This window comes from Scaptodrosophila lebanonensis, unplaced genomic scaffold (assembly GCF_003285725.1).
Source record: "Scaptodrosophila lebanonensis strain 11010-0011.00,11010-0021.00 unplaced genomic scaffold, SlebRS2 tig00001410-arrow-pilon, whole genome shotgun sequence".
In the NCBI taxonomy this organism is placed as follows: Eukaryota; Metazoa; Arthropoda; class Insecta; order Diptera; family Drosophilidae; genus Scaptodrosophila; species Scaptodrosophila lebanonensis.
The window spans coordinates 1,112,470-1,129,545 of record NW_022060738.1 but is presented as its reverse complement, the minus strand read 5'-3'; the positions used below and the strand labels follow the sequence as shown (position 1 = coordinate 1,129,545).

Below are 17,076 nucleotides of genomic sequence, written 5' to 3'. Positions count from 1 at the left end.
AGCTGGAAGGAAGCTAGGAAGCTGAAATTTGGACACAAGATCCCTTTCACAATGAAAGTGAGCACTAAGATTTTGGAAAATTTGAGCTCCAAGTGGTGGAAAACGGGCTCCAACGTTTGTATGAAAAATCTACAATTTTAATCCGATTTACTTCAAACTTAATTTGTATATTCTCATAAAGAATACAAGAAAAACCGTATATTTTTCGCTATATTTCCTGAGGCCAGAATTATAGGAATTTCCCCGTGGAAAAATCGGGACACGAAAAGCTATGTGCAATCACCGCACAACCAAAACGTTAAGAGCTCGGAAGCTGAAATTTTGACAAAAGTTGTCTTTTATGGTGTAGGTGAGCACTAAGAAAATTCGAATACCAAAGGGGGGAAAAGGGGCTCCAAAGATTGTTTGAAAAATCTGCAATTTTCATTTGATTGTCTTCAATCTGGGTTTGTGTAGTCTATAAAAGAATTCAAAAACACTGCATACTTGGTTTTTCACCATTTTTCCTGGGGCATGAAAAAGGGGGTTTTTCCGTGGGCTCCAAATGCGGGATAGGTAGCTCCGAAGTTTGTTTGAAAAATTCGAATTTTTTCAACTTCAAATTTGATTTTTAAAATCTATAAAAGAATGCAAAAAAAACCTGCATACTCGGTGTTTTAAAATTAAGCTTGAATTAGTGGGGTTTTAATATTTATTCACTTTTTCAAATGAAAAGTTTGTGTTATAAATTTTGTCCGATCTATTTCAAATTTGGGTAATGTAATCTACGTAACTAAATCTACAACTTTCCATTCAAGGATTTTCAAATTATGGAAATACGGTTTTTTTTACAAATGCAGGCAGAACAAACAACATAAAATACATATCAAACAGTTGGGGAAAACTTAGTATACACACACACACACACGCACATACAAGCAGCTGCTCGTGTATTTGCGTGCAAACGATTGAAATAGCCAAAGAAAAATGTGAGATACTAATGTGTGAATGTATGTACCAATGTATAGTATGTACATTCGTCTTGCACTGACAGGACAAGAAATGTTAATTAATTAAAAACGATTTAACATTTACAAAAGTAATTTTTTCTTTGTTTAGTACATTTGGCATTATTTATTTATTATTTAAACGTATCGTGTAATGCTCGATTAATCACGATTTAATCAAAATTATAATTTTTGGGAATCCGTTTTTTTGGTACACGGTTCTCTACGTACGGTTAAAACAGTAAAGAGAACCAAAACAAAACCCATGGTGCATCCATGTATGTATGTACATACAGGATGCGCCATCTTTTATGTCGGTATGCAAACATTGAATATCCTTGAAAATAAACAACCGATTTTCAAGTATGAGATATTTTTATTTAATTTGGTTCTGTACAATTCCTTGAAAGTTTATCGAAAGTTTTACTCTAGGAAATTGAGATGGGCATTGTCAGTGCAGCATTGATCGCTGCATGACACGAGTGCCGTTTTTCATATTCCGAGTTCGTGAGTGTTCGAATTGATTCAATAAGGCACGAAAAGACAAATGTGAATTTAAAATTAGGATATACTCTTTCCCTTTTTTGCACATAGTCTATCTTAAAACGTTGCGTTATCTCTATTTATATCAAACAGTTTGACCTGACTGACTAGGAAGCAGAAATTTGGACTGAAGTATCCTTTCATAAGAAAGGCTTTTGGAAAATTCGAGCTCCAAAGGGGGGGGTGAACACACAAAATAAATATGTATATAAGATACTAGCAGGATTTGCCCGTCTTTTCTAGCTCAGTATTTGTGCTTACAATTATCTGTTTATTTACTACTAGAAGGTATGTATATAAAACCGTTTGTCCTGACTGACTGACTGATTGATTGGTGATCAACGCACAGCCCAAACGGTAAGATCTAGAAAGCTGAAATTTAGACTCAGGTATCATTTCATAGCGTTGGTTGGCAGATTTAGAAAATTTGAGCCCCAAAGGGGGGAAAACGACTCTAAAGTTTGTTTGAAAAATCCTCAGTTTTTCACCGATGAACTTCAAATTTTGTTTTTACAATCTATAAAAAAAAAATACCAAAAAAAAACTTCCTACTCGCTTTTTTGAAATTTGCCTTGGAGCTTGAATTATTGGGGTTTTATATTTCTTCACTTTCAAATACAACGCTTGTGCTATTAATGTTTACCTATCGATTTCAAATTTGTTATCTGTAATCAACATAACTATATCTACAAATTGGCATTCAACGATTTTCAAAATATAGAAATATGTTTTTATGTATATTAGGTTTGTGCAAAGTATGTAACATGCAGAAGCCCATAAGTATATATATTCTGAATCAGCCTGATGAGAGAAACCGATCTAGACATGTCCGTCCGTCCATCTGTCTGGATGAACGCAAGGATCTCTAAAACTATAAAAGCTGGCATCCAAATTCTCCTAGGTCCGAGAAAGGACCAGTTTATGTTATTTTTTGGAATTTGGAATTTGATGACATATCGACCTTGCCATTACTTTTTGATGTTGTAAGAGGTGTATGAGGCGGCTGTGTATGTGTATAGAACAATTCATAGCCTTTTCAAGACGAATTTTTTGGCCGGTGAATTAGGCGCCCGAAGGTCATTCTTGCCTTATTTAATTCGGCACCAATATCTTTTTCGGAACCTTCAGATTCACTAACTATGTAGCCTAGATAGTTGAAAGAGGAAACTTAAGCGCTCGATCTTGCGTTAATGCGTAGTCAAGCGGATAATTTATTCTGGAACTGGCTGGAGATGATTGTGTATTATTTGCATGATTAGTCGAAGCAGCATCAACAGCTGCGGGCAGAGCTTGGGCAGAGATTCCATTTAAGGCTATAACTTCCTTAAAAAATTGGCCCATCACGATAAAACCTGGCATACATAATCACTTGGAGACATAACTACTAACTGAAAGCATTTCCAAAAAGCATTGATTTAAAAACTACAAAAATTTTGGGAGCTATCAAAAGTTGCTAATTGCGGTAGAGACGTGGCGAGGTAGGGAAATTCCGAAATAATAATTTTCGAATTCCTATTAGGCGTCATGGAATAAAATTTGGTGCCCCTAAGTGTCTCCGAGATATGGGTGAATTTACGGACGGCGTTTCCGAAAGTCCCTTATAAGCGGGGAGTGAGGGGTTGTGTTAAAAAAAAAAACAAACTGGTACTGCGTATAGCATATATGTCTCTCTAATATTAATATTAAATGGTACGGCTACGTTTTTTTCGATAGTGAAACTTTTTATGACCTATATTTTTTTTTGGTTATTATTGCCTAAAGATATTTATACTTTTTAAAAAGGTAATTGAATTACCTTTAATTTCATATCAAAACAATAACGGTTGTTTCGGCGGGGTGTGTAGATGCAACATCGTGTTGAAAAGTATTCCCCACAGTCACAAAGCTGTGAAATGAGGTTTCCTTGTACGATAACCTTGTAATTACTGCATGTACAGCTCCATATATGAAGTCAAGTTTCCCACTCCCTTGACTAATATGCATCCTCACCATTGTGATTGCTAGAAACTTGGTTGCACGCCTAAGACAATCTTTGTGATATGCGTCCGTACGCTTTCGTATTACTCGTTTTTGAGCATCATGGAGAAACACATAAAATTTAGATTCCTCGCTAAAAATAATAGAGTTCCTCTGCCTTAGTGCCCAGTTGTGTCTTTCTCTTGCCCATAGCAGTCGTCTTTTATTGGCAAAGCTGTGAGCAAACGTTTTTCTTTGGCCTAAAAACATCAAAATTATTTGTTATGTTCAGCAGGAGCTGTAATCATACATTAAAGAAGCCATATTAAGCTCGTTTAATTTTCTGTCGCGTCCATTCATGTTTTACTGTTTTCCCAATACTTGTTGACCATTTTGCCGCTATATCTTCGCTGATTTTGAATTATAGTCGACAAAGCTCTTTTGTCACGTGTAGTAATTTTCGAGACTCGACCTCCGTTTGCTGTATTACTGTGAATATTGTCAATCTTTCTACACCTTTGCACTTTATTTTTACCGTAGACTTAGAAAGCATACTTTGCAATAGTTGTTGCCCAAGTTGAATTTTTCTATATTTGAAGCTCGACCTTACTCACAAACTGGCTTACCTCGTGCCATCGTGCTCAAAAATTAGAAAACTTATTAAAAATTACAACTTAAAGGCATATGTTTTTTAATATAAGGTTAGTTTAAATTTTTATATTGACATTTTATATTTTTACAGCCTTATTTAAAAAAAAAAATAATGCCGTACCAAAAATTAAAAATTTAAATTGATATATGTGCAAAATTTTTATTTAATATTACTGTTATTTTCATAGATGTTTTAATGTTTTGTGTATACAATTTTTTTCTCTTTTACTTTGTGTTACTTTCTCATACATTCGTTTCTTATCAGCTCTTAATCTCAAGTACCGTTAGCATTTAAAAGAATCCCAGGTCATGCATTTCATAGCAAATTGATAAATGTGCATTTTATCCTTTTACATTTTAAGTCTGAACTACACTTATTATCTCCAGAAAAAAAAAATCGAATTGTTAAGAAGGTTTGTTGGAGGCTTATTAAAAGCTGTATCGTTGTGTTTTGGCGAACTTAAAATTAATAATTATTTGAAATGCCCCGCGAAAAGTAGTTAAGCATAGAAAACAAAATAATTACTAAAACTATGACTGATTATGGCATAAAAGCTTTGGCAACCACAAAAGTAATGAGCTGAGCCCAAATTAGGGCAGGATTAAAAATGCAAATAACTGGGCCACAGTGGCAAAAAATTTGGAGAAAGGAAATTGGTCTCCAATATGACGCCAAGGTGCATAAACCAAAGCTATTGTACCTACATAAAATGGCCCGTCTTGCACTTTACGAAAAATACAAATTTTGGGACAGGAAAATCAAAAGGGTCATCTTCAGTTATAAAAAAATTTAATTTAGACGGCTCATATGGAAACCAAAAGTATTGGCGCGAAATAAGCAATCCCCGGCAGATTTACCACAGATGCAACCATGGCGGTATGGTACATGGTATGGGCGGCTTTAAGCTTCCTTGGGAAGCTACCAATATGCTTCATACCAGATCGGCCGAATGCGCAAATGTATGCGGATCTCCTGAACAGCGAACTTATACCATTTCCAAAAGAGTTCCATTGATAGGATTGGAAATTTCAGCAGGATAACGCCCCAATACACGTTGCACTGTATAGCATGACTTTTTTCTAGACAAGAAATATCCCCTTAATGCATTGTCCGGATTTAAATCCAATTGAGGATCTTTAGGGCATCCTATCAGGCAAAGTTCTTAGGTGGGGAAAACAATTTGACCTTTTAAAAAATGTAAGAGAGGCCATTGTCCAGGAATGGCGATAAATTGACGTAATCGTCCTTGAAAAGCTAGTTAATCCATGTCCTGACGGTTGAAATAGGTCGTATGACAAAAGGGAAACACAATATCCTACTAAAACTATAAGTAAATTGTATTCAAAATGTAAATAATAATTAAAATTTGAATGTCTTTTCATTTGCACATATATCAACTTTCTATGAAAAATTTCTTTGCGTTAACTTATTATTGATCAAATAATTAAATACTAAATATATTTATGGATTTTTAAGTATCAATATCTATTAGCTATATTAAAAAAAAATAAAGGTAAAAATCTAACATTCAAGAGTTCCTAAGAAACTTAAAAAAAAAACAGATGCACATATCAATTTTACTGAGGTATTATGAAGTTATCTCATTTAAATAGTTTTTCTGCATTATTGTTATGCGAACCGTGTGCATGTTTTGATATTAAATTAAAGGTAATTCAATTACCTTTTTAAAAAGTATACATTTGTTTGTGCAATCATCACCCACAAATAAAAATAAGTCATTGAAAGTTGCACTATCGAAAAAAAACTAACCGTACCAATTAATAGTGATTGGGGCTCGTAGTATTGTACATTTCATGTACTTATTAGGTTTAAGAATTTTATTGCCAACAAATTTGCAGGTCTAAGTCCAAAAAACGGCAGTGTACTGTTGGAATTCTGCACCATAAGGAACCAACAAAAAATGTGTGCTTTATTTTATTAAATCAACAAATGTGGCCTATCGATACAGATATACAGATTTCAATAAAACTAAACTTATTTATGATTGTGTCATAAAATTTTTTTCAGATCCATGTTAACAAAGACTAATACGTTTTCTTAATTATTATTATTTTTTTTAGATAAAATAAGTGATAGATATCTTTTATATGCTTTAGACAGATATTGGCACAATGGGTGCCTAAAATGTCATTGCTGTGGAACTATGTTAGCAGACGTTGGTTCCAGTTGCTTTACACGGCGCGGGCTAATACTATGTAAAAAGGATTATTCAAGGTATATCAATTAATATTTTTCAATACAATATTCAATCAATTATGTACAACTTTTGATTAATTAATACAAAAAGTTAGAGCCGTGCATGCCTATCTCTTAAGACCATCGTACTCGTTTTTACAAAAAACGTTTCATACATTTTTTAAATTCAAGTAATACAAGTGGAGAAGGATGTCCCGACTTTGAAATATTCTGTACATATGTGTAGAATAATCATGCGTATCTATGTGTGTTTGTGTGTGTCTGTATGTCTCGTGGGTCTGTGTAAAGCAGCAGCAACAACAACAACAGCTGCGGGCAGTGCTTGGGCAACGATGATATACTATATATGGCTATAACTTCCTGTTAAATCATTATGAAACTTGACACACTAACTGGAGAGAATTCAATTTCCTGTTAAATCGGTTTATCATACGGTTTATCATCGGCATACGGACACATAATCCTAACTGGGGGTATTTGCAAAATTTGGGTTCGAAATTCCAAGAATTACGGGAGTTAGAGAAAATCACGATTTGCGGGGTAGAGGCATAATATAAGGCATCTTGGACTTCAAATTTGAAAGGGTGCTTCATTTTTGCGTCATCAGGTTAGCACATGCAATTTCATTTGTCTTCGGAATTTGAACAGGTATTGAAACTAAATTTTCTTTACTGCTCAAGTTAAAGTCAAGAGTTAAAGCTTTCAATAACTGAAATAGCATAATAAGTCGGCAGAAGTGGAAAATTTATATTCAATTTCTTACTTAAAATGTCGGGATATGGTATAAATAAAAAGTGCGGTAAAATGATTTCCGATGCTGATAAAACAGCAATTTTGAGAGAAGCATCCAACTCTCATGAATCGATTGCAAAGATCAGGGGAAATGTTGGTGTTGAAGCCACTTAACTAACTATGCTATTAAAATCAGAGGTGTACTAACCTGATGACGCGAAGTGTATATACTTCCTCCTTCTGCCTGTTACATTTTCCACCTTCCATTTCATGTACAGAGTATAATGAGAAAATTTGAGTTACAGAATATCACTAAAAAAAAAAATCCGTGTTGGGACTTGGAGAATATGGAAACCAAGTTTTATTATCCCGCTATCTTTGCCTAAAAATAATAATGTTAATAATATGCACCAAAAGATATAGCGATGTTTATAAAGGGCTGAATTTTGTACGGATACAAGATTTGAAGAGAAAGAATGGCGTAATAGGTTTCCATGTCACAGATAGAAGAAAGATGCATCCTCAACATCACGTTTCAAGTACTTGTATGTATGTATATTATTAGTCGGCATAACGATTTAAATCGATCTATATAAACACCTGAGCCCAGGTTGACCAAATTAAAATGACACATTACAGGTAGAGGCTGTTTAGCTCTTACGATTTGGATTCTTATACTCTGTACCTGAAATATACAAGAGTATATTAAGTTTGCGAGCCAGGCCGCACAAAGTATATATTCTTGATCAGCACGAAAAGTACAGTCGATCTAGCCCTGTCTGTCCGTATGAACACATTGGTGGTGTTTTCTTAGAATTTCCCTGCCTCTCCCCCACAATCAATTATTTTCCATAACTCCCGTATTTCTTGAAATTTCAAACTCAATTTGGCAAATACATCAAGTTAGTGATCATACCGTATGCCAAATTTCATTATGATGTGCCGATTTTAAAGGAATTTTGGGATGATTCATCTCGTTTACTTTTCCAGGAGTTTTGATTAAAAACACTAACAAAGACATTTTTCCAAATAAAAATATTCATTGGAATATGAAACTTATAGTTTTTCTAACCAATTTGCATCAAAAATATTTTGCATATCCTACGTAAATATTATTAACTAGCGTCCTGCCCCTGCTTCGCACGGGTATTTTTACAAACATTTTAAAAGTTATACATTTTATAACACACACACACTTAACACACATGCACCCTTTTTTTTGCTATGAGTTACTAAGGAGTAAAATTTATTTTGGATATTATTATTTTCAAGATTTTTTGTTCGTTTTTAGATTTTTTTGTTATTCTTTATTTCTTAAAAAGATATTTGTAAAAGATATTTGATGTTTTATTTTCTGGTAGCAAAATACAAGTAAATTGATTTTCAGGAGCTCCGACCCGTGATAGGTAAACATACAGTAAAACATTGCTTTCGTATGTCGATCCCTACTGATTCGAAGGTTTGGCCTTGGGACTACCGGAAATTGAAGCCATATAAATGATCAAATAGGATCATCGGTATCCTCGTTATATGAGCCACTTGACCAGTTTCTGGGCCGTTGATAATAATTGCTACACTTAAATTGTCCTGCAATTCCTTAATTAGCAGCCTCGTCCCATTGCACATGCTTGGAAGGCTTTAATTTCTAAAAAACATGATTGCAATTCCGAATTTTACCGTCAATTCATGTGGCGGCAGTCCAGAAGGGTTTAGTGAATTTAAATGTCTTCAATATTAATCACGGTGTCGATCGATTTGTAATTTTTAATTTGGCTGGAGGCTTTTAAATAATATTGCCTTAATATTTAAAGTGATAATGTTTCGAAGATGATTATGAATGGACACCATGCTATTCAGGAGTTTTTTAAGCAAATTTTTTTACACCTTTGGTTACATTATTGGCGTTTTAGTAAGGATTCCATTCATTTTGCAAATATAATATAGCCCATGTTAACCGTCGATAGTGTAGCTTCCCAACACTGAAATAATCCATTAAATCGGTCTAGTAGATTCGGAGCCTTTTCAATTCAAACAAACAAATAAACAAACAATCAAATCTTTCCGCTTTATAATAAGTATTGTAGTAGAGATTTAGCAAATTACTAAATGTATACTTAAACAAGAAAGGAATGCTAAAGTCGAGCAGGCTCAACTCTTAAAAACCCTGTACTAGCCAAAAAGGAAGAAATGAAAACAAAAAATTAAAATCAATTTTAAAAAATTATATTAATTAAATTATTTAATTAAATTTACAAATTATTCAATACATACATATATACAAAAGTTGAGACATGTTCATGTACAGTTTCAACAGCATACATTTACATCAGAATCGTGTATCTGGGTGCTTATATGCCTGTATGTATGCAGCACAAAGTTGAACCAAAGCAGAAACAACGGCTGCGGGCAGAGCTGCAGGCAACGCATGGGCAGCGATTTTATTTACGGCTATATCTTGCTTCAGGATTGACCGATCATGATGAAACTTAACATACGGCCACATAATCACTAACTGTATGTATATGCCAAATTTCAAAATTCCAAGAATTACAGGAGTTATGAAAAACATGAATTGCGGGGGAGTGGGGGTTGTATCAGAAAAAAAAACAAAATACCAAGTTTGGTTATTCTTGCCTTGTACTTGCTGAGATCGTTGCGTTCATACAGACAGACGGACAGACGGACATGGCTATATCGACTCGACTTGTCATCCTAATCAATAATACTTTCTGGGGTCTGCCACGCCTCCTTTTGTATTTTACATACATTCGCCCAAAACTAGTATAGCTTTTCACCCTTTGGATACAGGCTATAAACACCAGCATTCACACATAGCATCGAAAACAACCGCACAATAGAGATGCCCCATTGGCCTAAATAGAACATTACATTGAATTAAGTCAAGTCTAAATTTCTGAGTCAAACGAAAGTTAAAAATAAAATATATAATGGACGTAACTGTGTAATTATTAAACAAACTTGGCGAAAATTGTGCGTCGCTGATTGGGTAAATCTGTTTGTGAGCGAAAATTGGAATGGTCAAAAACGGCCATTTGAATATACAATACGGACCAGAGAAACAAAATGTATGTAAATTTTTGTAATTTCTGAATTCAATTTCAAATGATAATTTTTGCAAAACATATATCGCCACAACAGGACGCAATTTTCGTCCAATTTATGGTAGTACACCCCGTAATTGCGAAAAAATCGAAATGGTGTTATAAAAAATGCAAAAAAATTTAATTTTTAATAAGCAACATTCTTTTGTTGGACCAGATGCGCTTCTTAAACATTTGTGTTATATGTTTTCAACAATTAATTGGCGTTTCCGCAAATGCTGGTGGACTAATATTAATGCAAATGCCATATTTGTTTTCTATTTAACATAGTACGTAACAGAATTTAAACACAATTAGTCGGTCAAATGTACTCGTCGACAGTCAACTGTTGCTGGCAGCTGAGTGCGTTACAGGATTTTTACAGAATTAGTCAAATGTGAGCGTCGACAGTCAGTAATGTGTGCAAAATTATTTGAGAGTTAAAATAATTGTGAAATGGATTCAGTAAATTGTTGTCTCTGTTTTCAGTCCAATCTTTAATGCGTTTATCGCATTTTTATAACCTGTACCCAAAGGGTATACTACTTGTAGTTTTCTGCGAATGTATGTAACATACAGAAGGAGGCGTGGCAGACCACACAAAGTATATATATTCTTGATCATTGTGACAAAGCGAGTCGATATAGCCATGTCCGTCTGTATGAACGCAAGGATCTCAGCTCCCGTAATTTTTGGAATTTCAAACTAAAATTTGGTAACTACATCCCGATAGTGATTATGTGTCTATATGCTAAGTCTCATAATGATAGGTGAATTATTAAGAAAGTTATGGCCTTAAATATAATCTGTGCCGAAGCTCTGCCCGCTGCTGTTGTTGTTGTTGCTGCTTTGGTTCAACTTTGTGCTGCATACATACACACATATAATAATAATAACTATTGAAATTGTACATAAACACCTGTGTTGAATATTTTATATTTAATTTAATTAATTAATTAAATTTTTTTAAATAATTATACTTAGAGGTAGAGACACCAAACTTTGCACAAAGATGCGTAATGTATGTACGCTGTGCAAGTTTGTTTTATTTTTTTGATTCCCCCCCCCCCCCCCCCCCCACTTCCCCCCTATGGGGGTTTCCCCGATTTTCCATTCGTATAATCGCCTATATCTCAGAGACTATAGGACCTACGGGCACCAAATTTCAGTCCCAGATGCCTTATGTGAATACGCAGAAAATGTGCATTTTGGAATTTCCCTCCCTCCCCCCTCTCCCATGCAAATCGCGATTTTCTCTAACTCCCGTAGTTCTTGGAACTTCGAACTGAAATTTTGCAAATACCCCCAGTTAGTTATGTGTCCGTATGCCAAGTTTCACTATGATAAACCGATTTAACAAGGAGTTATAGCCATAAATATATTTGCTGCTGCAGCACTGCTCAAGCGCTGCTCGCTGCTGTTGTTGATGTTGCTGTTTGGTTGACTGCTAACATGTATACACAGACACGAATAGATGTGCATAGGCATACATACACTCACACAGACGCAATTGCTATGTAAATGTGCAATTATACACCATTTACGTGAGTTCGTATACCCAGAAAGGTAAAAATGATAAAAAATTTTTTTTTTTAATTTTCTTAATTTTTTTTTCTATAATTATTGTAAACATATGTACAGAGTATTTCAAAGTCGGGACACCCGACTTTAGCTTTTTTACTTGTTTTTTTTTTAAGAGAGTACATTGTATTTTGTAGCGTTCTGTCTTGTTTTTGTTTATTTAATGCGTTTTTCACTTTTTTAGAGTTTATCATAAATATTATACACACTTTTAACCAATGTGTTTTTGCTCACAGTTTGTTTGGATGTTCTGGAGTATGCTCTGGATGTGGCGAAACTATTCCGCCTAGTGAAATGGTAGCAAAAGCCCTTACTGGAATTAATAATGTCGATTTACAAAATCAACAAAAACAAATAATGAACTGCGTTTTTCATCTGAGATGCTTTAGTTGCGCTAAATGTGGATCAAACTTGCGACCTGGCGATAGGTATGTTAAAAATTTATTTTAAACTTAAAACAAAGGGTAACAACAAACAAATATAAATCTCGTAAGACATACTCGTATAAATTAAAATAAAACGTTAGAATCCAAAAACATTTTATAAAAAATGTCGTTGCTACTCTAGAAAAATTTTATTCAAAAACAAAAAATAAACCAAATGGTATAATATGTACATTTGTAAGGAATCAAAATTGTATGTTTGTATGTATGTATGTATGTTTCATTTCAGCATTTCTGTTGCTTTCGCAGTTTGCTAGCACTTTGGCACTTTGCTATTTTAAATATTTCCGCAAGAGCCTCGAATTCGGGAGAGGGTGAACCGAAATTAAATTTCAACTTGGATGGGATATTCCCGTCTTCTGGGTGTTACCAAAATTGAACCATATTTACCCTTCCGTTACAAACAAATTTTACAATTAGTTGTTTTAATAAATCCAACTCATATATTTTCTTTTATGCTTGCGTTTTATCCGCCCATTATTCTAAAAAAGCATATATTGCTTGTAACTCGTGGGTTCCGCTTCTTCTTCGATCAACAATTCATTTACTACGTCGATATATCAGCCGGTCATAAGAGATTTGTTTTTGAACGGCAAATGCAATCAATGTTTTACGCTTTGTACAGCTTCAGCTCCCTCCTTACTCTGCAGACCCCAAGTGGCTAGTTTTTATTCCCTAAGCGTGGGGGAAATTTGCATTGAATGAAGAAGTTGTTACCTTCGTAATTCTTATTTTTATACTCTGTACATGAAATGTACAAGAGTATATTAGGTGTGCGGGAGCTGAAAAATGTAACAGGCAGAAGGAGGCGTGGCAGACCCCACAAAGTATATATATTCTTGATCAGCATGACGAGACGAGTCGATCTAGCCCTGTCTGTCTGTCCGTCCGTATGAACACCTGGATCTCAGAGACTATAAGAGATAGAGACACCAAATTTTGCACAAAGATGCGTTATGTGTGTATTCTGTACGAGTTTGTTTTATTTTTTTGATTTCCCCCACCCCCCCCCCCCCCCACTTCCCCCCTATGGGGGTTTCCCCGATTTTCCATTCGTATAATCGCCTATATCTCGGAGACTATAAGACCTAGGAACACCAAATTTTAGTCCCAGATGCCTTATGTGAATACGCAGAAAATGTATATTTTGGAATTCCCCTCCCTCCCCCCTCTACCACGCAAATCGTAACTCCCGTAATTCTTGGAATTTCGAACTAAAATTTTGGAAATACCCCCAGTTGGTTATTATGTGTCCGTATGCCAAATTTCATTATGATAGACCGATTTAACAAGAAGATATAGCCATAAATATATTTGCTGATGCAGCGCTGCTGCTCAAGCGCTTCCCGCGGCTGTTGTTGATGTTGCTGTTTGGTTGACTGCGAAAATGCTTACACAGATACAAGTAGATGCGCATAGGCATACATACACTCACACAGACGCAATTTCTATGTAAATGTTCAATTATACACCCTTTACGTGAGTTCGAATACCGAGAGAGGTAAAATCGATCACATTTTTTTTTTTATTTTCTTAATTTTTTTTATTTTTTATAATTATTGTAAACATATGTACAGAGTATTTCAAAGTCGGGACACCCGACTTTAGCTTTTTTACTTGTTATCAGACTAGAAACATTTCGGACTGCTTTCGTACATTGTTTCTTTGTAATGCTATTAATTCCAATCAAAAAAGGTAAATAACCATACATGTTCATAGTTTTTATAAGTGTACTTTTTATTTACATGAATAAATAAAACAAAATGAAAAAAAAGTTGAAGACACAATCGAATTTACAACCTATCGCTACGGATGCTGTATAGCAAGCTGAAATTGTTTTCGTACCCTTGGAAATTTATGTAACAAAAACCAATATTACCTGTATTTGAATTTAACTCGAACTGGTGTTTCGATATCAACAAGTCTTTTTATATGTAACAGGCAGTAGGAGGGCTAGATCGCCTCGCCTCGTCATGCTGATCAAGAATATATATGTTTGGTTTGGCTTGCCACGCCTCCTTCTGATTGTTACAAAATTCAATGCATAGTCATATGAGACTATTTCGCAAAAATCAAGACCCACCGTATTCGCCTGATTTATAAATTACAAAGACCACAACAATTGAGGAGACTCAAGCCGAATAGAAAAAGTCACTAAATACCATTCCAAATCAGACTTTTTCGATCTGACTCGAGGATTAAAAAAAAAACATTGACATATGTGCATTGCAGCCTAATGGCTACTTTGAAGGTTTTACAATAGATCTAAATGAATAAAAACTTTGATATTTTATCTAAAAGTGTATTGCAATGCCTTTCGATTCAGCATCTCGATCGCCCAATGAATCCTAAGTTTGGTGGTAATGTTAGCGTAGTGTGTGCATGTAAAGTGGCTTTAATCATTTACTGGTTCTTCATGTCAATACAAGGACAGAATAATGACGTATGAGTATGTATATGTATTGGATCTTGCTTAGGTGTCCAGAGGAGCGTGCCAGTCCTCAGTCCAATTATCACCAAGGCGAGACAAATTATTGATACGGACGGGCATCTAGAGCTAGTCTAGGTCAGAGTTGTGTTTTTTTCCGATGCACTGCCTCGCTTTTGAACTGATAATGGTGTAAGAGAATTAAAAAAAATGTTTGATCGATTTTACCACTTTTGGTATTCGAACTCACGTAAAGGGTGTATAATTGCACATATACAAAGCAATTGCGTATATGTGAGTGTATGTATGTATATGCTAGTATATTCGTGTCTGAGTAAACATGTTAGCAGTCAACCAAAGCACTAGCATCAACAACAGCCGCGGGCAGCGCTTGAGCAGCGCTGCAGCAGCAAATATATTTATGGCTATAACTTCTCGTTAAATCGGTTTATCATAGTGAAACTTGGCATACGGACACATAATAACCAACTGGGGGTATTTCGAAATTCCAAGAATTACGGGAGTTAGAGAAAATCGCGATTTGCATGGGATAGGGGGGAGGGAGGGAAATTCCAAAATGCACATTTTCTGCGTATTCACATAAGGCATCTGGGACTAAAATTTGGTCTTATAGTTTGCGGGAGCTGAAAAATGTAACAGGTAGAAGGAGGCGTGGCAGACCACACAAAGTATATATATTCTTGATCATCATGACGAGACGAGTCGATCTAGCCCTGTCTGTCCGTCTATCCGTCCGTATGAACACCTGGATCTCAGAGACTATAAGAGATAGAGACACCAAATTTTGCACAAAGATGCCTTATGTGTGTATTCTATACGAGTTTGTTTTATTTTTTTGATTTCCCCCCGCCACTTCCCCCCTATGGGGGTTTTCCCGATTTTCCATTCGTATAATCGCCTATATCTCGGAGACTATAAGACCTAGGAACACCAAATTTTAGTCCCAGATGCCTTGTGGGAATACGCAGAAAATGTATATTTTGGAATTTCCCTCCCTCCCCCTCTCCCGCGCAAATCGCAATTTTACCAAAAGAGGTAAAATCGATCAAATTTTTTTTTTTTTTAATTCTCTTACTTTTTTAATTTCTATAATTATTCTAAACATATGTACAGAGTATTTCAAAGTCGGGACACCCGACTTTAGCTTTTTTACTTGTTTTTTTCTATAATTATTGTAAACATATGTACAGAGTATTTCAAAGTCGGGACACCCGACTTTAGGTTTTTTACTTGTTATATTTTTTCTGGACATGTGAGAAGGGAACATACAAATAAATAAATAAAAAGAGCTATACGTCCTAGTATGGCACATATTAAAGTTATTCATAGTGTGTTTGAAGTAACCGAATGTATGTAATACAAATTAATCTTTTTTCTTTATCATTTTTTAAAGGTACACTATGTTGGGAGCTAGTTTAGTGTGCGAGCAAGATTGGCATAAATTACTTAAAAATCCCGCTAGCTCTAACGGAGCATTAGGACAAAGGAAAGGAAAAGTTGGACGGCCGAGAAGGTCCAAGGATTAATAAAATGTATATCTTTTAAACTATGATTAAATTAAAACGTAGTTTATTCATAAAAATTATTTGTATGTAATTTATATAAAAAATCAGTAACTAAAATAAAATTATATTATATATATGTGAGTACTTATGTTTATTTGTAATATTAATATATAAAAGCTAAAAATAACTCATCACCCCTTAAAGGGGTTCCTAAGATCTAAGTATATGATGTTGATAAAAAAAAAACTTTGTTTAAAACATAAAAAGAAAGTAGTTTCTAACTGCTGGACAACCTTTGATATCATATAAGAAGTAGTCGGTATTATTCCAATAGAGCGATAGTTTACATTATTTTTCAGTTTTTATTGCGATTTATAGGGACTGGCGATAGAGCTAACGCAGCATTTTTATTTGATGTGACCACCATCCATGGTAATATTTATGCCCAATCTTTATGCAATATTTTCCATTTTTCCGACGTTGGTTCAACTCAATGTTCTAACACGTAGACAATTCGCTTGCCGACTCAATACCTAGCATCCGTCAAAAACATATGTTCTTGGCAGACCAAGCCAACAGACACTTAGCTAACCATAAATCAAGAAGATTTTGTGAACTTGTAGGTCATATGAGCCGGTAAAAACAGAAAAATTGGTGTGTCGGGCTTGTCGATAATAATTACGCAGTGTTGCTGGCAAACATGATAAAATTTAAGTACAAAGCAAAGATATTTTTAGCTGTGCTAGTTTTTATAGCCGCAGCTTTATATGCAAGGTGCGTTCGAAAGTAAATAGGACTTTTTGAATGTAGCGCCCCCTGGTGCGCTAGAATCTGCTATTTTTATCTATTGTCCAGTGAGAATTTCATGACATTTCATCGATTGGAAGTAAAGTTATTGCGTTTTAAGTGTC

The 17,076-nt window shown here is 34.8% G+C and overlaps 1 protein-coding gene across 2 annotated transcripts in view; it reads left to right on the top strand.

The window, feature by feature from the left end:
• Positions 1 to 16,306, top strand: part of LOC115630665 (LIM domain transcription factor LMO4-B) — a 38,707-nt gene extending 22,401 nt beyond the window's left edge. The window contains exons 3-5 of one of the 2 annotated variants that reach the window (XM_030527308.1): positions 6,255 to 6,372; positions 12,005 to 12,196; positions 16,054 to 16,306. In XM_030527308.1, coding sequence (XP_030383168.1) covers positions 6,255 to 6,372; positions 12,005 to 12,196; positions 16,054 to 16,186 — 443 coding nt within the window. In that variant the 3' untranslated portion in view covers positions 16,187 to 16,306. Of the gene's footprint in view, positions 1 to 6,218; positions 6,373 to 12,004; positions 12,197 to 16,053 lie in introns of both variants that reach the window. The other variant, XM_030527307.1, reaches the window with a different exon arrangement.
• The last annotated feature ends 770 nt before the right edge of the window (positions 16,307 to 17,076 follow it).